Raw genomic sequence first — 24,098 nt, forward strand, 5'->3', positions numbered from 1 at the left:
AAACCATTGCCTATCACAACTCCCAACTCTACCTTCTCAATCATCTTTTGCAGTATATCCTTAGTCACATTGGATAAGTTTATCAAATTTAAAGCCTTGTGATTATGATTCAGCCCTTGCTTCATATGTATGACTTTTATGCTGAACGGTTTTAATTTATAAAAGTAGAAAAAAGTTAGCAGTGCAAGAAAGTGGTTTAAGTTTGTTTTAATTTGCAGCAGTCCAATTGTGTGGAGAGAAAGAAAAAGCACCATTTCAAGATGAAATGAACTGGGTATTCTGGAATTTATTCATAGGCTAGGCAGCAGGTTACTTGGACTCACACAGATGAGTACCACTTTGACTTGGTGATCACGGAGACTTTTAATTAATTTTTAGGTGTATTTTTTTTTATCTTGGTAAACAGGTATTCAGTACATTACCTAAGTCATTAACTGATATTAAAAAATTTAAGATTATAATTTACAGCCTACTTCACAGTCTATTTCAAATTCAGCTGTCTGCTAGGTCAGTTTTACAGGAGACAGGCTTTTAATACATGAAGAGCTTTGATAATTTGGCAGGTCTCTTCTGTCCAAATTAAAAAAAGATTTTTTTTTTGCTAGCCTGCCAACTTCATAGGCAAAAAAACATGAAGAGAATAAACTATTTTAAGCCACAAAAATGGACAAAGAACAATAATATGATTTAATATGTCATTTTTTTCTTTTGAATTCAGTGAAAGTTTTTCCATTTCAAGTAATTAAGCCTTCATTAAAGAAAACAAAAGTATATATACAAAAATTAAAGTACCTTCCAGTTCTTACTTTCTAAAGTTTCTTCTGCAAAAGTACAAAAATAAACCTACCATGAACTGAAGAGGACAGTGCCATAGCAATGGCAGAAGGCTGCCATGTTAAGATTTTTGCTTACCTTACCTTATGTTGTTTGAGTATACTGTAGGTGGTAAATTTTCTCCATGTCTAGCACTTAAAAATTATGAAGAGGAATCTGTTTATCCAAAATTCTTTAAGTCCAGAAAAAATTTTTTTAAAAATATATTTCACACATGGGGCTTTAGCATTTTTATTTAGGAAAAGATTGAGTCTACTGGTTCAATCTAAAGCATCCCTTTTTCAACAGTGGAGTCAATTTATGCAAAATATTTTTCCTTGTCTATAGAAAACAAATTAAACAGTATTTTGATTATATGGAAATATAAACATGCACTTTAAACTAGCCAATCTGCACTATCACAAAAGAAATGGGATGTTCTTTCCCTTCTCCTCCCTCATCCATTCAAATCAGAGGAGAATATGGCAAACTTTACGAACCCCATGGGCTTTTATCAGAGTAACTATAGAACAAGGGTAGCACAGGGGTAAAGCTATTTCTCTATATTCCAGAAGGAAGAAGCTTGGGTGCTCTAGCTTTACAAGTAAAAGTAGTACAGGCAGGCAAAAGCTCACAGTAAATGCACACCAGGGGCCCAGGTGAAGTTGTCTGGCTGGGTTACTGCTTTTACGATGGGGCGGGCGGGGGTTGGGGGACAAATCTGAAACGGAGTTTAGAAAAACCAAAACAAAAACCTTTGTCACATTTACAGGAATCTCAAACCTTTTGTATTCCCATGCTCATAGGTAGTTTTGATACACACTTTAAATAGCTTCAGTATTCAGGCAGAAGAGTATTGTATGGTTGACAAAGGACAGGAGAATTCTTCATGCTTCTGAAATCTCTGATTTGCTGAGTGCAATAGCCAGTTCTAAGTCTTCTTGTTCTTGCTGACTGAGTCTGGCAAGCCTCTGCTCTTCCTCTCTCTCACTTTCCCTCTTGGCCCATTCAATCATATCTTCTTCAGAGGGATACTGCCATTTAAAAGACAGATGAATGAATGAATGAACTGATTAATGAGTAAAACAAATAAAAGGAAAAATAGATTTTACAAAGGATATTAACTACTTGTTTCACCTGAAGGACTCTGGAAATAGTTATATTTGTTACTTGTTAAATTTTTTTCCCTGAAAACACATTTAGTGTTACCAGTTATTAAATGTGTTTTAAAAAAATTAATGCAGTTTACAGATAGAAAGTCTATATAAAACTAAACATTAAAACATCATTTTTAAAAAGTATAAATGCTTAAGGTGAACTAGTAGATTTAAAAACGAAAGAGTAGCCTTTTTATCTAATGCAAAACATCTACTACTTCAACTTCGTTTTCACATGATAAATCATTTTCAGCTGAATCCCACTGGTGATTCCCTACCTTATTCTAACCCTTCAGGCACAGAAGAACCATAAAACAACAAAAATATGCTGATTTTGCTATATATAAAATAAGAGTACTACGTATAGTAAACAAGGTGTGGACCAAATCATTTTTTTAAATTAATTATAGAGATTTTAGCAGGCACTGAGAACTTTTTGACCCAGTCTAAATAAAACCTTAATAATAGTAATTAAGTGAGGGAAATATTTTTATCCACCCAAAACAACAATCTTGGTCGATACTAAATAAAAAAATTTACTTGGTTTCAAGTCCTGTCATATAGAAGAATATCGTAATAGGATGAAATGAAAGAAATTGTCAGGCATTTTAAAAAATGACAGCTTTTCCCCTAGGGAATTAGAGGGCCTTTTAAACTTTTAATCCTTAACAAATCTTTCATAATGAAAAAAGACATTTTTATGTGAGCTGCTTTATATTATACTATACTGAGAATATGAAATAAGGAAAATGCCTCATTGTTCAAGATTCATTCCAAACAGGTTTTGACTTGCTGAAATAATATTTAAAATAGTAAATGCCACAAACTGCCAGATTATTTTATATTAAAAGGATTACAATCTCCCAAGAAGAGCAATTTTGGATTTTCTGCTTAAAAAAACTCAAATCCCATCTAACAAAAGTTAAGTCAGTATAATTCTGACACTCCATTTTCCAATAATCAAGATATTGATTCTTATTCTGCTACTTCACATTCAGAAGAAATCACTGGAACTTAAGAGTCCAGATTCAAAAACTGGGTAGCTCAGATAATTCTGACTCAGTTATATGTAACTAGAAATGGCTGTAGGGATAAAGCACTGGTTGAGTGATCTAATTCTACACTGAGGGAGACATTAGGCAGAGACTAGATCTATTTCCAGAATCATCTCAAGGGCTTAAGGTGCTAAGTATTCCTTTGTTATAGAATAGGCGGTGATAATGAAGGTCATTTTGCCTGAAAAAAAAAAAAATCTGGGAAAATGACACTTTGTTAGCTATGCTAAGAATTTTTTTTTAAAGCCTTATTGTTATTGGAATATATGTCACTGCTTTATGTCCCTCCAGAGTGATGCCTCCATAGTTGATCATCCCATTTCTGTGATCTTACATAGGCCCTGCCTATGACATTATCACAGCGTCCTTCCTTTGTTTTTACTGGTCTTCCTATTTTAATCAGCTCTGGTAAAATGAAGAGTAAATATGGAAGGCTAATGAGTTAGAGCCCTCCAAAAAATTACAGATTGTTTAACTCTTGGCAATTGTATTGATTTCATAAAATTGACATTTACTTTTTTAAAATGCTACTATATAAAACCAGAGTTTTACTTTCTATTCAAAGAATCCCTGGCCCTATCCTGTCATATAATAGTTGCTGACTGGTTTCCAGAAATTATCAAAGCTTTATACATAAACACACATACACAGTTACAAATGCACAAGCTCATTATTGGTGTTATTCATCCAGTGGGCAGACAGGAAATGACTCTCTAGTGGCCCATCATCCACAACAATTTGCGAAATAGTAACTGTAAGGTTTCATTTATATTGTATACCAAGACAAAGAGAAGGGTTTACAAAACAACTGGTGTATATCACCATTACTAAGACTACTAAAATCATTTGTGCAATGGAATAATTTTAGAACCACCAGAACAGAAACAAACAGATTTTGGTTGGGGGAAGAATAAGGATCACTTTTAAAATGTTGGTAAATTTAGTTGGAATGATGTAAATTTGGCAGATTCCAAAGTAATCTTTAAAAACTCTTCAAACTGCAAATGGAAAGATTTTCCCCCAAACAGCCCATTCACAGTACTTACAGCACTGAAGTTAGCAAAATTGCTTGGGTCAGCCTCTTTTTTGGTAGTGGCAGTAGCAGTAGAAGTGAATGGATCGCAAAACATACCAGGATCTTTTTCTTTGGGGCTATCATTGCCTGGGAAAGGCTGAAATGGATCATTCAGTTTAAAGGGATCGGAAGAATCCAATTTGTTGATGGGTCTTTTCCCTGGATCAAAATCATTACAATTAACTCAACCAGCAAATATGGCAAACACAGACACACAAGTACATGAACATAGGGCACATTAAAGAGCTGCACGTGGGGAGTAGGGGTGAGTGCTCAAAACACATTCTTCATATGGTCGTAAGAGACCACACCAAGTCTCTCCTCAAATTTTTCACACATAACCTCTCAAATACATTCCAGTTCTATGTAGCTAAGTGAAAAAACAGCATAAAGGAAGGGCATGGGCCAGGAATCCTATTTTTGCCCAGAGAGTAAACCTTTTCTTCTCCAAAGAAGCGTGTTCCCAAGAAAACAGAGAGGAAAGGATATAACAGGAGAATGACAAAGAATAAAGACAGAAATGGTCTCTGCTATTATAACCTCAGCCTGATACAGTTATCCACTGATGGCAGTAAGGACAAATGACCTTTGAAAACTGCTAATATTCTTCCTATTTTTCTCTGGCTCTATATACAACACCTGAGAACATGAAATTAAAAATTACCTTGGCAAATCCCACCCACTTTTTCCATCTACAATATATCAAACTGAAGAATACAGAACATTTTGAAGCCCAGGGCCTAAATCTCTGTGGTTGCTGATAAACTAATCTTTGACCAAACAACATCACACTTTTGCTCATTAATTCATTACCATTTTCAAACAAGTTCTCAAATTTTAAAGTCTTATACTTATTACTTCTTGAAGAAAAATAAGAATAGGTGTCTTCAAATATGTATTTTTCCTAAAATGTGCTAAGCTGGTAATAGCAAACGTAACAACAGATTCTTCCCATCACTGTAACAGCTTACAAAAGATGAGCATATTTCCTATCTCAGTGGATCCTTTCAACAATCATGTGAAGGCAGGCAAAATAAGAATTACTGCCACCATCTAATAGCTCAGACAGCTGAGGCTCAGAAATTACACACTCAAGATCACAGAGCCAGTCAGAGCATACCCAGAATTACAACCCAAACCTTTGAGCTCCCAGTCTAGTGCTCTAACAAATCATCCTTTTCTTGATCTTTCTATAATGATCTGTACTCACTTTGCTGAAGATTCTTAGATTTAGTTAAAGCACTAGTATGTTATTTTACTTAGGACTTAAAAAATAACTTCACTATTGGCATCATACAGGTATAAAAATTAAATAAGCAAATCAACTCTTATTTAACATATTCCAACAACCTTATCCCCTAGCAATATATGACACAAGCTACTTGTCTTTAAAAGATAGAAATCACTTGTTTACCTGATTTTCAACAGATAATTGAGTATTAACAATTGTATATGCATGCAATTTCTTTAAGTCAAAGAAGAAAAAATAACACGCCCAAGAAATACCATTGGGAGGTTATTATGAAAAGGCAAGAGTAGTAATCTGTAACTACTGTGGCTGAAAATTTACTGAGGACTGATATATAATTAAAAGAACATTGAACCAGAGGGGTCTTCTCACATAGTAATAGCCTAGTACCACTACAGCTACTCAGGGGATTGCCTTTTTAGCCACTTCATTAAAAACAAAATTTAAAAAAGCTTTCCTCTGATACGTGCTAAAAATAAAATTTTAAAAATTTAAACAAAAAAAATTAAGAATTTGTTCCTGGACTAATTTTTTTTTTTTTAGAAAATCACTTTTATAAAATAAAGGAGTCTCTAGTGCTCACTTTGGCAGCACATATACTAAAATAAAGGAGTCTCTTATTAAGTGAGGTAAAATATTTTTCAAGAAAAATAATATTTTCTTTTAAATCACTATATTGCTGAAATTTGGATACCCAAAGGCCATATATTCTCACACTGAAGCATCTAAGGAAGACTTCACATTTGGCAAGAAAAAAATAGGACTTCAAATTAATCTTCTCTTTTAGAAATTAATGAAAACACTGAAGTGCAGGAAACTTGTTCAAATGATAATCAATGAGCTTCTAAAAAGCAAGAGACTTCGTCAATACTTTCCTTTTTCCACTTACTACCTCTCTAAAATGATTTAAAAAGAAATTTGCTCTTGCCAGTAAAGTAGTTCACGAGAGTTACACATGCAGGCCTCTTAGGCACATTTCTGTAATTCCATATTGGGGTCAGAACAGATGACAGCAGTAGGCTCCTGCCACGTTTTTTGACTTGTTTTGTTTAAGGCCCTTTAGTAAGGCCATAATTAAGGTGCACACATACTTTAAGAAAAAGCACTCAGTTGATTTAGAAAAGGTACCAACTCTCATACCAGGTGGTGCTGGGCAGGGTCTTGTTGGAGTTCCGATCTTTGGTGGCAGTGCTGGGGGTACATCTTCACTTTTGACTGATGCTTCCTCAAGCACATTTTTTGTAACGACCACATTGCTGACAGAGCTCGATGTGGCTGAACTAAAAGGATCTTCATTGTTGACCTTTGTTTGAAAAGAAACATTTATATGTGGTTATATATATTATACCAATCAAACTGTACATGGTCATATAGCATTGGGAGGAATGGTCTTCAGTATTATGCAGCTTTATTTATTTCAATTCTGAGAGCACTGACATTTTAACCTTTACATTCAGGGCCAAAAGGCAGACTTTTTTTTTTAAATTGTTCTATATGAGTAGTGATTATAACATCACTACTTATTAAGAGCAACAGATCATACTAAAATAAGCCAACTCTGGATCAAAGGTTTGTCAAGCTTCAGGCAATACAAAACCACCTGAGGCCATTTTAAAGGGACTATGTATCTTCCCTCAAATGAATATCTGATCCAAATGATAAAGAAAAAATGACTCCACACTTCCCAATGCACTTAAATATAGGAAAGATTTAATACTAATGCCAAAGAAAATGGCATCTTGAAAAACATTTAAAGACAACTTGAAAGTCAGTTTTTTAAAGCAAACTGATCCCATGGAATAATAAGTCTTAATGTGGATCTGAAGACCCCGCCTTTCTAATATGTGGAGTAATGAAAGATTCACTTTTCTATAATGAATCAGACACTACAATTTTAGATCTATTTAGGCCAGTGTTTCTCTACAGCAGCATTACTGACATTTTGGGCTAGCAATAATTCTGTGTTGTGGGGGCTGGACAGTAATTTGTAGGGTGTTTAAGAGCATCCCTGGTCTCTAGCAACTAAATATAAAAAGTCCCCCTCCCCAACTGTGAAAACCAAGAATTTCTCTAGAACATTACCAAATGTTTCCTATGGGGGGGGGGGGGCGAGGGGAAATAATACCCATTTGAGAGCCAATGACATAGACAATTTGACATATACTCTAATTTTACTCTTTTGGCATGAATCAATTCTAGAACTACACTGGGAAATAGGTAGTGGACATACTGCGCTGGATTATGTGTATTAATTATCTTATTACTAACCATAACAGCTTCAGAACAAATAAATCAATTGACCAATGCAGAGAGGATGGAATGAATAACCAGATTTTACAGCTATTGACACAGTCAACAGGCGAAAAATGTAGTTCAATTGGAAGAACTAAAAGACAGAAGACTCTTAAAAATGAAGTTGTTAAGCAAACTTGTCAGTAGAAAATTATAATTACCTGTACCATCACCTATATCTTTATGTATAGAAATATGCCTCCTTGCCTCATTTAATTACATCTTATCTTTCATTTCTATCTTAATCAAGTTGCAATGTCTATGAGAGGGTTATAGACCTGAAAGGACTGCTACTTTGGTAGAAACACGGTATATTTTACCTTCCTACTAATCACTGTGGATTACCTTTGACAATGTGCTGAAGTCAGCAAATCCACCTTCAAATGATTCATTTCCAAAAACAGAAGCAAAGGGGTCTGTGGCTAAAATGAAGAAAGAAAATCAATGCAATAAGACAGAAAGACATCAAATTTTATGTCCTCTTTTGGTTGGTAACATTTCAGACCGAAGAAAAATATCTAATCCCAAATATAAGTTCCTGAATTTCTGACTTAAGTCCACAAAGACAGTGAGCACACTGATATCCCCACAATATAGATGTATTCCTTTGTATAAATCAACTGATGAATATTTTAAGGTCAAAAACAGGTAAACTAACTTTAGGTAAAGCGTTTAGGCTTTGGAATACATGTCAAATAATATAGCTCCCATGCATGTAAACTATTTCTAATAAAGACATCAAGAAGTAAAAAAAAACTAGACTCAATTTCACATTTCACCTTCAAGTCACCTTCAATGGGTCATCCTTCAAGACCTATTTTTTAAAAAATTAAACTTAATGGGGTGACAACTGTTAGTAGTTACATAGGTCTCAAGTGTACAATTCTGTAATACATCATCTATATATCACACTGTGTGTTCACCACCCAGAGTCAATTCTCCTTCCATCACCATATATTTGACCCCCTTTACCCTCTTCTACTATTACCCCCTAACTCCTTACCCTCTGATAATCATTAGACTGCTGTCTGTGTCTATGAGTTTTTGTTTCTTTGTTTGTTTGTCTTGTTCCTTTGTAGCTTTCAGTTTTATATCCCACATGAGTGAAGTCATATGGTTCTCAGCTTTTTCTGTCTGATTTATTTCGCTTAGCATAATATTCTCAAGATCCATCCATATTCATCTTTTCTTATGGCAGAGTAATATTCCATTGTGTATATATACCACATCCTCTTTATCCAATCATCTATCGAAGGACACTTGTTAGCTCCATGTCTTGGCCCCCATAAATAATGCTGTAATGAACATCGGAGTGCATACATCTTTACAGATAAATGTTTTCAGATTTTTTGGGTAGATACCCAGGAGAGGGAATGCTGAAGACCCATTTTAAATGCTACCTCATCCACAAAGCTTGGAATAACCTAGGTATCTCTAATTTCCACAGCAAGAAGTGATTTCTTCCTTCTTTGTTGCATGGAGTGCATTCTAGTTTGTGCTATGATTATCGATGATTGCTATATCACCCTTACTAGATTGTAAGGTCCTCAAGAACAGTGCATGAGGCTTATCCAATGAAAAATTAATGGTTAAAAACCACTTCTTAACCATGTATCAAATCCAACAAAATAAGAAGATACAGTTCCTACCCCTGAAAAGCTCAGCCTAGTGACAGACACATAAAAAAATCATAATAAAACAATTTTAAATGAGCTATTAGAGAGGTATGTAAAACCTGTAGTAGGAGTCACTAACTGTCTGGGAAATCAGGAAAGTATCAAAGAAGCCAATACATTTGAACTAGGTCTTTTAAATAAGGAATGGAATTTGCAAAATAGATGAAGGTGGAAGAAAGAAAAGCTATTCCAGGCAGAGGGCACAGTACTTGCAAAAGCAATTATTTAACCACTGTTCCAGAGGCATGAGAAATTACCTGTTCCAACACTACGCGGACTAACATCTGCAGCTGGAATGAACTGATCTACTTTGACAGACTTCACCTGTTCAGCCATCAGGGCTACCCAGAGAGTAAAAGAATGTTTATGGGAATTGCTGCTTGATAGAGGAAAGTAGAAAGAAACAAAGGAAGGAGGGGAAAGAGGATTGAAAAAGAGAGAGAAAGACAGAGCAAGCAGAGAGGCACAGAAAAATCCTCCTTGTCCTTCCTCAACTCTTCATCTTTACATCAAATCATGCAAAAAAATTTCTGGCACCAGCATTAATCTCATTTATAATGAAGTGGAAAAAGAACGTACAAGTCAAAATAAAGTATACGTAGAAACTGTGTAAGATGAATTTGCTTTCTTTAGTTTTCTTTCTTAGTCTGCAATGTGTCTATCCACCAGTAGGAAATGCTAAAAAGATCCCAACATAAGGCAAAATATTAAAAATATTTAATGTGCTCCTAGCTCTGTCTTAACTACTACATTTTAGAGGTAGGAGTGGAGTAATTTGTCATTTAATTTTTAAAAACAAATATTTACCTTTATGTTTTTATTTTGAAAGCTTACAATTCTCCTGTTCTGTGGATTAATCTTTTTGCTGGTAAAACACTAAATTTCCTGGTGAAAGAGGATAGGGACACAGGGATGTGAGTAAGGAGGGCAAATGTCTTGTGTTTGTAATGTTGGGTACGTAATGCCACCTCTCTGAGTCTTGGTGGTTTCCAGATGTTGAGATTTTATGAACAAGTAAACTACCTAAGTAAATACGTTAAGAACCTACATACAATATATACGTAAGTTGCGGGAAAACAGGTTTGCCAATTTGATCATAAGAACTAAAAAAAACAATAGTTGATAATAAACGACTGTTACTATTTAAAAAATAAAAATATTTCATTTCACCAACAAAAGGACTTCAAAAACTAAAAAGAAAACAATCTTAGACTAAAAAGAATCATTTCCAGGAAAAGAGAGTTGGCACACAGACCTGGTTCCCCTCCCCTCCCCTCTTCTTTTCTCTTCTCTTTCTCTCTCTCCACTGTCCCTATTTCACTTGGAACTAACAGAGTATATTATAAGTAACATTAGTCTGCATTTGGAAACCATTAAACTAAAAAGTAGTACTAGTAATAATTATAATAACAGCAACAATAATAGCAGCTACCATTTACTATGATAGGAACGACGATAAATACTTTAACATATATTACTTCATTTAATCTACCCAACAAATCCATGAGGTATAATTATTAACCTTATTTTACAGTTTAGGAAAGGGAGACTAAGAAAACCCAAGGAACTGACGATTTTATCTGAATAAGCTCAGGCAGTTGGACTCAAGTACCCATTCCTAATCATGACAACCCCTCTCTGAACTGTTAATGTTTCTATTCAATTCACAATCTGATGACAATGTAGCAGATTTGAGAACAAATCATTTATTCATTTCTCCAGAAGTCAATTGGTAAGCCTCTGCTGTGTCCCAGAGCTCTGGGGTAGGAGGGTAAGGACACAGTGTAGGATGACTCCCAGGTCTCGGCTTGGGCAACTGAGTAGATGGTAATAGTACTATTAACAGAGATAGGCTATCCAGATGTTTAGTATTGTTTTATATTTCAGAGGGTGCACAACTTTACTTTCAGACATATACCTAGGACATATTAAGTGCAAGACCATCAAATATACACACATGTAATATAAATAATATATATTAAGTAGTAATATATAATATAAATAATAGTAAACATATACACACACATTTGGAGCACAGGACTAATGACTTAGCTTTGTGGTTAACAATATGATCATACGTTAAGAAAGACAATTCTGGAAGTCATATAGATAATGGCTTGGCAGACAAAGAAACTGTAAGCAATTTAATATCATAGTCCACGTAAAACATGCTGAAAGCCCAAACCAAGCTAAGCATAAGGAAGAACAGCCCACTTAGGGGTTAAAACAATAGGACTTGGCAATTCATTGGAGGGGAGGAATGATAGAGAAGCCTAGGATGATTGGCTGAGAGCCAACAATCGTGTGGTTAGTATAAAAAGTAGAATGTAGGAGGAGGTAAAGATTTGTGGGTTTGTTTTTTTTTGTTGTTGTTGTTTATACGACACCTTGAAGAAGAGACCAATTGGGAAAGATGATATTACAATTTTAAGAATTGTTGAGCTTGACACCTAAGGGGAAATATCCAGCAGGTAACTTAACGATACTGGAGGCTCTGGAGAGAGTTCAGAACCAGAGGACTAAATCTGGGAGCTATTAGGAAACAGGATGTAGTTGAAGGCACAGAACTGACACCACCATCAAAGGAAGTGTGTATTGTGAGAGGAGCAGAAGCACCAGGCTAAATACAGAACTAAAAAATAGCCTCTACTCTGCAGTTCTTTCTCCAGGACACTGAGGTTATTCTTTTGCTCCTGTTTTGAACAAAAGGAGACATCTGCCCCAGATGCCCCCTGGAAGCAGGGAACAGAAACCAACGCAGTATATAGGGCAATAGGAAAATCTTTCAGAACATATGAGATCAGCAGTTCTGAAAGTGTGGACCAGGAACCCCAGAGGTCCCCAAGACCCCTTTAGGTCAAAGCTATTTCCAGAATATGAAGATGTTATTTATCATTCTCATTGTGTTGATATTTGCAACAGTGTTATAAAACCAATGGTGGGTAAAACTACTGGTGGGAATCAAGGCAGCAACACCAAACTACTGGTTGGTTGCCATTGCGTTCTTCAGCATCACAAACTTGCAAGGGGAAAATAAAATCCAGCTGCGCCGAAGAATTTCTGTCCATGATGAATCAATAAAAATTATTAGTTTTAATACAAATTAATGGCCCTTAAGTACACATATTTTAAAAATTTTCAATGACAAAATGAGAAATACACATAAGCACTCCTGCTGAGTACCAAAGTATGATGGTTATCTGGAGGAAAAGCATTTGCATGATGGTCTGAGAAACAAGTTGAACTAGCTGCTTTTTTTCATGGAACACCATTTTTATATGAAATAACTGACAGATAAACAATGGTTATTAAGATTTCGATATTTGGTTACATTTCCTCCAAAATAAACAAAGTGAGTCTGTCACTTTAAGGAAAACAACTGACAGTATTTGTTGCAGCTGATAAAAATTCAAGCTTTCAAATAAAAATTAGAATATTGGAAGTTATATCTGCCTCATAAACTGAACATTATACCAATTATTAAAGTCTCTATTGAGATGGATGGTGATGTTAATAAATGTGCTTTTAGAAATATTTATAATGAAATGGGTCAACATTTGGAAGATAGGCACAAGTCAGTGAATCAGTATTTTCTAAATGATCAATGTATGTTACAAAAATCACATATGGATAAAAGATTCATTCAACATGCAAGATAGACCAATGTATTTTAACATAACAGAGTATGAAAAGTTCATTGATATAGTTTTATACCCATATTGCAACTAACTTTGAAGAAACTAAAATTTGTTGCATTCTGGTACAGTATCAAAGAAGAATATCCACAATTATCTGGAAAGGTTATTAAAATACTCCTCCCTTTTCCAACTACATATCTGAGTGGGCCAGATTTTTTTCATTTCACATGTCAAGCAAACCAACATGGTGCTGCAGACTGAATGGAGAAGTAGACATGAGGATCTAGCTGTCTTCTGTTAAGCCAGACATTTAAAGAGCTTTACAAAAAAATATAAACAATGCTGCTCTTCTCACAATTTTTTTTTTTGGGTTTGGAGTTTTCTTTAAAAAAAATGTTATTTATGTTCACATGTAATGGGTTTATTATTGTTTTTAAATGAATTTTAAAATTTAAAATTTTTCAGTTTTAATTTTGAATAAGGTAAATACTGTCAGATATGACCGATATACACAAAAGCTCTTTAAGGGCTCTTATTAACTTTTAAAAGTGTAAAGGGGTCCTGAGACCAAAAAGTTGCTGCACCTGATGATCTCCAAAGTCACTGCTTTTGGTTGCTTCAAATCACCCGCTTCTTTCCTAATTATTATTATTATTATTGTTGTTGTGGGAATAAGAGCCCAGTAAGGTGAAATCTGGAGTTATCTCCCTCAACCCCAAAGAGTCCTTTCATGGAAAAAACCCACATGGTATCTCAACAGATGCAGGAAAAGCATTTGACAAAATTCAACATCCTTTCACGATAAAAACACTGAACAAACTAGGAAAAGAAGGAAACTACTTTAAAATAATAAAGGTCATAAATGAAAAAAAGCCAACACGAAAATCATAATCAGTGGTGAGGGACTGAAAGCTTTTTCTCTAAAATCAGGATACCCACTCTCCAAAACAAGGATGCCCACTTTTACCCCTTTTATTCAACACACAAGTCCTAGCCAGAGCAATGAGGCAAGGAAAAAAAAAAATTTATCTGTTTGTAGATGACATGACCTTACATGTAAGAAATCCTAAAGATTCCACATACTCAAAAAAAAACCTGTTTAGAACCAATGAATTCAGCAAAGTAGTAGGATATAAAATCAATATACAAAAACCAGCAAGATTCGAGCCGGTCCGGTGGGTGGCTCAGGCGGTTAGAGCTCCATACTCCTAACTCCAAAGGCTTCCAGTTCGATTCCCACATGGGCCAGTGGGCTCTCAACCACAAGGTTGCCAGTTCAATTCCTCGAGTCCCGCAAGAGATGGTGGGCAGCGCCCCCTGCAACTAAGATTGAACACAGCACCTTGAGCTGAGCTGCCACGGAGCTCCTGGATGGCTCAGTTGGTTGGAGCGCATCCTCTCAACCACAAGGTTGCCGGTTCGACTTCCGCAAGGGATGGTGGGCTGTGCCCCTTGCAACTAGCAACAGCAACTGGACCTAGAGCTGAGCTGCGCCCTCCACAACTAAGACTGAAAGGACAACAACTTGAAGCTGAACGGCACACTCCACAACTAAGATTGAAAGGACAACAACCCGACATGGAAAAAAGTCCTGGAAGTACACACTGTTCCCCTTCCCCAATAAAATCTTTAAAAAAAACAACAAAAAACCATCAAGATTCTATATACTAACAAAGAACAATCTGAAAAGGAAATTGAGAAAACAATTTCATTTACAGTAGCATCAAAAACAATAAAATATTTAGGAATTAACTAAGGAGGGCTTGTACACTGACAACTATAAAACATTCTGAAAGTAAATAAGATACAAATAAGTGGAAAGACAGCTCACGTTCATGGATTGGAAGACTTAGTATTGTTGAGATGTTAATACTATCCAAAGCAATCTACAGATTCAATGCAATCCCTATCAAAATTCTAAAGACTTTTTTTTGCACAAATAGAAAATTCATTCTAAAATTCATATAGAATCTCAAGGGACCAAAATAGCCAAAACAATCTTGCAAAAGAATGACAAAGTTACAGGTCTCCAACTTACTGATTTCAAAACTTATTACAAAGCTACAGTAATCGAAACAGTGTGGTATTTAGACCACTGTACAGAATAAAGCACCCAGAAATAAACTCTTGCATATACAGTCAAATTATTTTCTACAAGGATGCCAAACCACTCAATGGGGAAAGGACAAGTCCTTTCAACAGATGATGTTGGGAAAACTGGATAGCTACATGAAAAAGAATGAAGTTGGACCCTTAACCTTACAACATATCGAAAAATTAACTGGTGGGAATATAAAATGGTATAGCTACTATAGAAAACAGTATGGTGGTTTCTCAAAAAATGAAAAATAGAATTACCATATTGATCCAGCAATTCCACTTGTGGTTATATACACAAAAGAACTGAAACCAGGGACTTGAACAGATATTTGTATACTAATACGAATAGCAGCATTATTTACAATAGCCAAAATGTGGAAGCAATTCAAGTGTCTACTGATGGATGCATGGATTAAAAAAAAATGTGGTGTAGACAAACAATAAAATATTATTCAGTCTTGAAAAGGAAATTCTGATATACGCTATAATATGGATGAACCTTGAGGTCATTATGCTAAGCAAAATAAGCCAGTCACAAAAAGATAAATACTACTGTGTTTCCCCAAAAATAAAGCCTGGCCGGACAATCAGCTCTAATGCGTCTTTTGGAGCAAAAATTAATATAAGACCCAGTATCATATCATATCATATCATACCCGGACTTATATTAATTTTTGCTCCAAAAGATGCATTAGAGCTGATTGTCCGGCTAGGTCTTACTTTCAGGGAAACACGGTATATGACTCCACTTATATGAGGTACCCAGAACAGTCAAATTCATAAATACAAAAAGTAAATGGTAGCTGACAGGGCTTGGTAGGAGGAGGTAATGGGGAATTCTTGTTTACTGAGTACAGAGTTCCAGTTTTGGAAGACGAAAAAAATTCTGGAGATGGATGTGATGGTCGCACAATAATGTGAATATACTTAATACCACTGAACTGTATACTTAAAATGGTAAATTTTGTTATGTATATTTTATCACAATATTAAAAAACCCACGTATCAGAATAAAATAAGCAATACTTTCCCCCCAACCCCCCAAGGATTTTCATCCACTGGGCTCTTATCATGCTCTATGAGGACAGTAATTGATTCATCCATTCCTTCAGTAACATTATGTGCCCAGGCATGGTGTAAGGTTCTTGGGATACATCAGTGAATACAAAGATCCAAGTTCCTGTGGAACTTAAAATCTAGTGGGAAGAAGAGGAGACAGATAAAAAACAAAGAAATTTATATAGTATGCTGGAAAGTAATCAGCCATAATGAAAGAAGGAAGAGTAGAGAACAGTAAGAGGGGAATGCTGGTACTTATAAATGTTAAACAGGGTGGCCAGAATAAGCCTCACTGAGAACGCAACATTTTGCCAAAGATTTGTTAGGGGTAAGGAAGGTCATCATGTGGATATCTGGAGAAAGGTCATCCTAGGAACAGGGACCAGTTAAGGGCCAAGGGCCTACGGAACACTAGCTTGTGTTTAAGCAACAGCACAGAAGCCAGTGTGGCTGGAACAGGATGGGTAAAGGGAATTACGATTAAGAGATATTGTTAGAAAGGTATAGGCCATTGTAAGGCTTTTATTGGATGTAATTTGAAAGTAAAGACAGTAAGATTTCCTGACAGACTAGGGAGAGAGTAAGAGAAAGAGGAACCAAGGATGATTCTAAGGTTTTAGGTCTCAGGAATGTTACAGATGAAATTACCATGAATTAAGTAAGATAGGGAAAAGGCTTCAAGAGAAGCAGGTTTTGGAAGGAAGATTAGGTGTTCGGTGTTATTAGACATATTGTGTTAGATGTATCTCTCAGATATTTAAGTGGCGATGTCAATAGTAGCTGGATATATGAGTCTAGAGTTCAGGTAAAAAGATGTGGCTAGAGATATAAATCAGCATATAGATAATATGTGAATCCATGAAACCAGATGAGATCCCCAAGGTAGTACAGATAGAGAAGAAAAGAGGTCTGAAGTCTAGGACCTAGAGCAACACAACATAAAGAAGTTGGTGAAAAGAGGAAGAATCAGCAAAGGAGACAGAAGGAATGACCAGAGGTCAGTGGAAAGCCAGAGACCTCAGGTGGACCGAGAATGTGGGTCCATCTATGACCACTTCTTTAACCTTTTGAAATGGCTTTACGTGGGAGAATTAAGTGAGACCAAGTATGCAAAAATGGCTAGCACCTGGAGTGCTGGAACTATGCAAGTATGCAATAAATGGTATCCTTATTATTATGATTAATAATAAATCTTAGCCCCCTCCCCGGCTATTATAGTCACAGGAAATGAAATGGAATTGAAAGAGAAGACCAACATAAGGCAATAGAAATCTTCTACAGGAAGACTGCAATCTACCACTTTGGACTTTACCTGACTATTCCTCTATAAATAAGCTAAATCTTGTTTTCTACATATCTGCTTTTTACATTCCTCCTTCCTTCTATTCATGTTGGAAGTTAATTTTCAACCTGAAAATAAATAATGCACACTGCTAACTCTCATCTTTCCTTGAACTGCCCCGTATGTCCTACCTATATTCCTTGCTCATGTTACTCCCTTTGCTTTACATACTCTCTTTCCATACTTATTAAAAACTCTAGCCCACACTGTCAAGGCATACCACAAAAGCCACCTTCTGCTTTAAAATCATTCATGATTTACCCTAAATGGCGGTGATCTTCCCTTTCCTTTAAATTTTTGCCGTTTTAATGAACTCTCATGGTAACATTCCTTAGGGTGCACAATCGAGAGTTAATTAAAAATGTATTAACCTTTCATTTTATTTTCCTACGTTGTCCTTTCTAACCATATAATATTCCTAGCAATGTATAATTCATCAGTTCAATAATGAGAGTCTAAAAAAGCACATGTATTTTAAAAAGATACAATTTAACCACTGTTACTACAATAAGCCTTTTAGAAATCTTATTTGCTGTCATTCTAAATTTAAATCAACACCCAGCACTACATTAAATCTTGTTTTCTACATATCTGCTTTTTACATTCCTCCTTCCTTCTATTCATGTTGGAAGTTAATTTTCAACCTGAAAATAAATAATGCACACTGCTAAATCTCATCTTGTTATAATTTGTACAATACAAGAAATTCAAATTGTGAAGGCATTCCTACTAATCTTTCTCTATGCCGATAATTCTCAATTTGTCACAATCAACAAATTTGTGTACTGAATAACTCACCTTATTTTCATCTGGAAAAATAAGGCATCCCATTTTCAGCATGATATTGAAGTATTTACTTGTTTGAGTATCCCTCTAATTCCCTGCTCTCCTACATAATAACTGGTCTGTTTGTTTAATTTTTTAAATGAATAGTGAGAAAGAAGCAGAGTTACTTAGTTAAAAAAGCTTTTAGACTCTGTCAGAATTAGGTTTGAATCCTAGTTTCACCTGGTTCAAATCTAGTAAACTGTATAATCTTGATTAACTTAATTAATGTTCTGATCCTCAGTTTCCTGATCTTGATAATGAGACTATTACTTAAAAGGTTATTTAAAAGATAAATGGAAAATAAAGCATGAAAACTGGATGCTAGAATAACATTTAACTTTTCTCTGTATTATTAACAGAATCCATCTACTATTTGTAAAGCTATTATTACCTATTGAAAGCCACTAACTTTTAAATTTAGGCCAACATCCATAGCCAATGCTGACTTTGAAACTGCCAAGCAACACTGCTTTTATAAAGGAAAACAAAATTATTGGTTTACTGACATTGGCTAGAGTACATATTTTTGTGATATTTTAACATGAACAATAAATGAAATAATGACTAATAAGAAAAGTAGAAAGTGATACAGAAACACTTGTCATTATTATTGGTAGACTACAATTGGCTAGAACATGCAATAATTTTAAAGCCATACTTAAGTAAATAGGACAAACACGTTTGGAGACCAAACAAACAAACAAATAAATAAATAAGTAAAGCTTAAAGAAAAAGGTAATGTTTACTGTTCAAAGAAATTGATAGATTATTTCCTTACCCGCATCACTAGCTGCAACAACAACTGTTCCACCAGGAGCAAATGGATCATTGTGTGTCAATGTTTCTACCTAAACAAAATACACAAAACCATGATTGAGAGGCATTTCATAGTTGAAACCTCACTGCCATATCCAAGAAAATATTCTTTACAGACTCTAAATTCATTAAGGAACACAAGGCATTAGGAACAAATGTTATCCCCTCCTGATTTGCAATCTTACTAAATTGAAATGGCACATATCATTTCTGACCTTTTATTGTGAAATATAACATTCATTCATCAAAGTGTATGAAACACATGTACAGTTTAACAAATAAGTGTCAAGTGAACACATGTGATCACCTCCCAAGAAACTGCCAGCACCTTAGAAGTCTTCATGCACTCCTCTCCAATCACAATCCCATCTCTCCTCTGTAGAGGTAACTACTATCTTGACTTTGGTGGCATTCTTTTCTTTCCTTCAAAATTTTGCTACTTGTATAGATGCACACTATTTTAACTTTATTTTTTGAAATAATTTTAGATGTCTAGAACAGTTGTAAAGATAGTACAGAGTTGCCATATTTCCTTCACCCAGCTTCCTCTAATGTTAATATTTCATATAATCATAGTACAGCTATTAAAACTAAGGAATTTTTACTGGTACAAAAATATCCAGCATACTATTCTAACTCATAAATAATCTAGTACTTCAGAAAATGCTAGATTTCCATTTTCTAAGTGTTATCTAAAAATAATTTTAGCATTCTTCCCCTTGGAGGAAACATGTGCTTGTGAATGGGGGGGCCGGGGCGGGGAAGATAGATATAGATATACAGTTTTCTGCTAAAAAGATCCTCTTACTTTCAAATAAGCCATGTAAAAATCTGGATCAAGTGGCAAGGGTGAGTGGCTACAGAGTAAGACTTTACCAGAAGCCAGAGATTCCTGCTCTTCAACTGTCTTCCTACTTTAGTTTTTAATCATAGTTAAACAAATTGTATATTTAGGAAGACAATTGAACTTTCTCTTTCTGGTATCAAGCTCTTTTTAAGAGGTTTGGCAGACAAGGGAAAGGGGTGTGAAAGGAGTTTTGGAATATTTATCTCCTACTCTGACTCATGGCTATCAATGTCATCAATGTCATCTATTTCTAATCATCAAGAAATTAGATATTATAACTGAATGTCAAAGGATAACGCAGCACTCAATTTGTAAATTTCCAAGTGAAACAAATGTATTTGAAAAGAGAAAAGTAATGTTAACTGGGACTTAAAGAAATAATACTAATGATAGTTTTTGGAACTGAAAATGATAGTACTTATTTTAACTGATGCCAATGACATTACAAAACTCGCTCCCTAGCTTATACCCTAATTTTATCTGCTGAATGAGTAAACAGCAATCAAAGAAAAAAAGTTAAGCTGGTCTGTAGAGCAAAGTAACTTCCCATGGTTCCTAATATAATAGTGAAAATACCAGTGTAAGAGAAAGTCACTGACATGATAATGTAAGTCAACAACTTTTATTGCTTCTTCTTTTGACTTTGAGGGAAGGAAAAACTAACAGGCCTGGTTTTTAATAACAGCTTGCAAGTTTTATGTACCATTATAGAGAAAAATACAAAAAGCATGCCTATTCCTTCATCGTACACTGTGCAACCTCCCTAAAAGGCCCCTGGGAGAGGAAGGGGAACAAGATGGAGTGTGCAGCCCATGATGGAATCAGTGGCCACAAAACTCTCTTAACGTTCAATTATGACCAGTCTGATAATTAGGCAATTTAGTACACAAAGGCAATATTTGTAACTAAAATTCAGATGGTATGATTTTATAAAATTAATGTTCTAAAATCCTCCTACAAGGTCACCTAACATACCACCGAAGTTCTCTCCCCTTTGACAGAATGACTTAGCACCTACACAGTGCTACCACGAGCTCAGAAAGCAGGGAATGGCAGTTGTTTTGTTTTTTAAAATTACGTCCCTTTGAGAGCAGAAACCAGGCTTGAGGGAACAGGACTTTCAGGGAGAGATTCATGTCTGGAGGCATAATCAGAAGGCTGTTTTACAAAATAAAGGAAGATCACAAAAATGTGAGGTTTTGGAGCTAGCGAGAAATAAGTTTTAACCTTAGACTATCGCGGTAAGGACTTTAGATTTTGGTCAGATAGACCAGGTTTGAATTCTGTTCTATCTAACCAGGGTTTGAATTTAGTTCTGTCATTTACTAACTTACTACCACTTAACCTCTCTAAGCCTCATATACTTTATCTTAAAAATGAGGATAACAATATGAGTCTCATAGGATTATAGTGAAGATTAAATGGGGTAACACGTGAAAAGAACTTAGCACCATGCCTGGCACATAGAAGAGATTAGATAAACATAGCTATTATTGTATTGCCGATTTGTTTTTATGTTTTGTTTTTCATGGAGAAATTAAGAGCTGTCAGCAAGGTCAAGATGCTTTTGAAAATTGGGTAGAAAAGAGAAAAAGGAAATAGAACTAATGGCAGAAAATTTTCAACAGGGTAGAGGAACAAGAGAAACTTTTATTTTTAAATTAGGAAGAACTACTTTGGCTTTCTTGCTTTTTAAATGATTCAAGTGAAGAATGAAAGGGTAGAATAAGGTGAGAGGAAAAGAATTCAGGTTGCAGCCAATTTAAAAAGAATTTGGCAAACAGGTCCACACTGCAAACTAAGGTTGTAGGAAAACACAGTATCCAGTAGCCTGTGGAAACCACAAATATTCAGTTACGAGGCATTTGCTCAGTTTTACATCAATGGAAAATACCAGCTATTGGCCAAGTAGCTCTTTACCAAATACAGTAAGGAGGCAATTCGAGAATACAAAAATCTACCATCTTTAAAAGAATCAATTACTCTTATAAGGAAGTCTTCTTTATCGAAGAGCATTAAAAAACAGAATTTTTCCTTCAAATGTCTGTTACTCAGCTGACCCTTTCTGGATCTGGTTTACTTGTAGACATGAAAATCCTGCCTTAAAAAATAAGCCTCCAAGGGGGTGGCCAGTTAGCTTAGTGGGTTAGAGCGCAGTCCTCTTAACAACAAGGTTTCTGGTTCAATCCCCACATAGGCCAGTGTGAGCTGCGCTCTCCACAACTAGATTGAAACAACTACTTGACTTAGAGTTGATGGGTCCTGGAAAAAACACACTTAAATAAATAAAGTTAAAAAACCTCCAAATAAAAATCGGGGGGAAAAAACCTCCCAAATTACTCAGAATTACTGAAATTGCGTGACAGATATATGAAAGTTTGTTAAAGTATTTCATTATATTACTCTACTTTGAATATGTTTAAATATCCATGATGTAAATATTTTATTTTTAAAGCCTCCAGATGATAAAGGACTTAGCTATATGACCTTGGTTACATTAAATTAATTTTCCCCAAGTCCCAATGTCCTTACTGTTGAAACAGAAAACCAACCCCTACTTCGCAAGGTTGATGTGAAGATTAGGAACAATGTACAGCACACAGAAGTACCTGATTACAGTATGAGGTTATTAAATAATGATTGTACTATGTATGCCCTCAATAGAATCTGACACTTAGTGGGAATTTGTACTTCTTTTATAAGATTAACATTCCAAATGTGTCTATAAAATAACATAAATGATTTTAGTTTACTAAAACATCAATGCTGTTATTTTAAATTGAATTTCATACCAAACATTTCTGAAAAGCTTTACTTAAAACTGGTGAATGGATTTCTAATCATTTATTTTTAATATCCCCAGTGGGATAATATTTGGTCCTTTGAAGGGTGGATTTTTGGATGATATTAAGTTATTCTAGTTAATTCCAGTGGGTGTCAAGCTGTGAACTACTACTCTGAATCAAAAATTAGATGGGATGAGTGAGACTGAAAAAAAAAAATGTATTTTTTTTCTTTTTAAGGAGGGCGCAGCTCACAGTGGCCCATGCGGGGATCGAAACAGCAACCTTGGTGTTATGAGCACTGCGCTCTAACCAACTGAGATAACCAGCCACCCCGAGACTAAAAATTTTTTATGGTCCATCAGAAGTAACCTAAAGGGGATTCTTTCATCACTGTATATTTCAAGGAACTCGCTTACAACACTTGTTATCCATTTGACTGTTTTTAACCCTCCCACTTACCGATGTATTACTGCTATTGCTGGCTGCATTGAAAGGGTCAGTACTTGAAGTGACAAAAGGATCAGTAGAAGATTGCTTGAAGAAACAGTCAGATGCAAATGGATCTGAACCTTTGAAAGGATCACCTCCAAATGGATCTAAGAAAATACAGCACAAATATGAGACTCAAAAACTATTATACTGAGTTTCCTGTCACCTGAAGGCACAATTGCTGTAATAAAAAGACATTTTGAACTCCTGCAGAATCTGTTACGTACTTTGCATTATGACTATGGATCATAAAAAAAGTACAGACAGTTCCATGTAGTTAAACAGTTTTAATTAACAATTCTTTTCTATTTGTTCATCATGCACCCAATGCATATCAATAATTCCAACACTTACTACACAAATGTTTCCTGTATGCTAGGCTTAAATAATTCCACTAAGCTGGTGATTATAATTTTGAGGGTGGGGTGGAGAGGGGATCACAGATTCCTTTCTGGTTTTGATAAAAGATAAGAAGTCTTTCACATAATAAACTTATTTCTTAAAATGAGCATATAATTTCAAGGGATCTCATTCTATGCTATCATAACTAAAGAAACAACAAAAATTTCTAAACGTATTTTTCTCTCTGAGCTCAAGTATAATAGCCAATAGTCTGGAACAGGTTTGGAAAGCAATAACTAAATGGAACACAAGATTTGCTTTATTCTAATGCAAAACCCCCAAGAAAGATTATCTTTAAAAGTCTGACGTTTAGTAATTCTTTAAGATGTTTCCTTTTCCCCCATTCGTTGGAATAGGCTGTAATTTTGGAAAAACACAAGTTCTAAACCCTGTCGTATGTAGCTCATTATGCTCATCTAATCTTCAGCTAATAAGGAGAAATCAATGTAAATATTATGAAAGGATCAAAGTATA

General features: G+C 35.1%; 1 protein-coding gene across 4 annotated transcripts in view; it reads right to left on the reverse strand.

The window, feature by feature from the left end:
* Positions 1-1,506: 1,506 nt before the first annotated feature.
* EPS15 (epidermal growth factor receptor pathway substrate 15) overlaps positions 1,507-24,098 on the reverse strand; it is a 102,015-nt gene continuing 79,423 nt past the window's right edge. For 2 of the 4 annotated variants that reach the window (XM_074334711.1, XM_019742856.2), the window contains exons 20-25: positions 23,193-23,329; positions 19,063-19,132; positions 7,987-8,063; positions 6,490-6,652; positions 4,072-4,259; positions 1,507-1,847 (exon numbers count right to left, since the gene is read on the reverse strand). In XM_074334711.1, coding sequence (XP_074190812.1) covers positions 1,701-1,847; positions 4,072-4,259; positions 6,490-6,652; positions 7,987-8,063; positions 19,063-19,132; positions 23,193-23,329 — 782 coding nt within the window. In that variant the 3' untranslated portion in view covers positions 1,507-1,700. The remainder of the gene's footprint in view (positions 1,848-4,071; positions 4,260-6,489; positions 6,653-7,986; positions 8,064-19,062; positions 19,133-23,192; positions 23,330-24,098) is intronic. The other 2 variants (XM_019742857.2, XM_074334710.1) reach the window with 2 other exon arrangements.

Source organism: Rhinolophus sinicus, linkage group LG06 (genome assembly GCF_036562045.2).
Source record: "Rhinolophus sinicus isolate RSC01 linkage group LG06, ASM3656204v1, whole genome shotgun sequence".
NCBI classification, from domain to species: domain Eukaryota; kingdom Metazoa; phylum Chordata; class Mammalia; order Chiroptera; family Rhinolophidae; genus Rhinolophus; species Rhinolophus sinicus.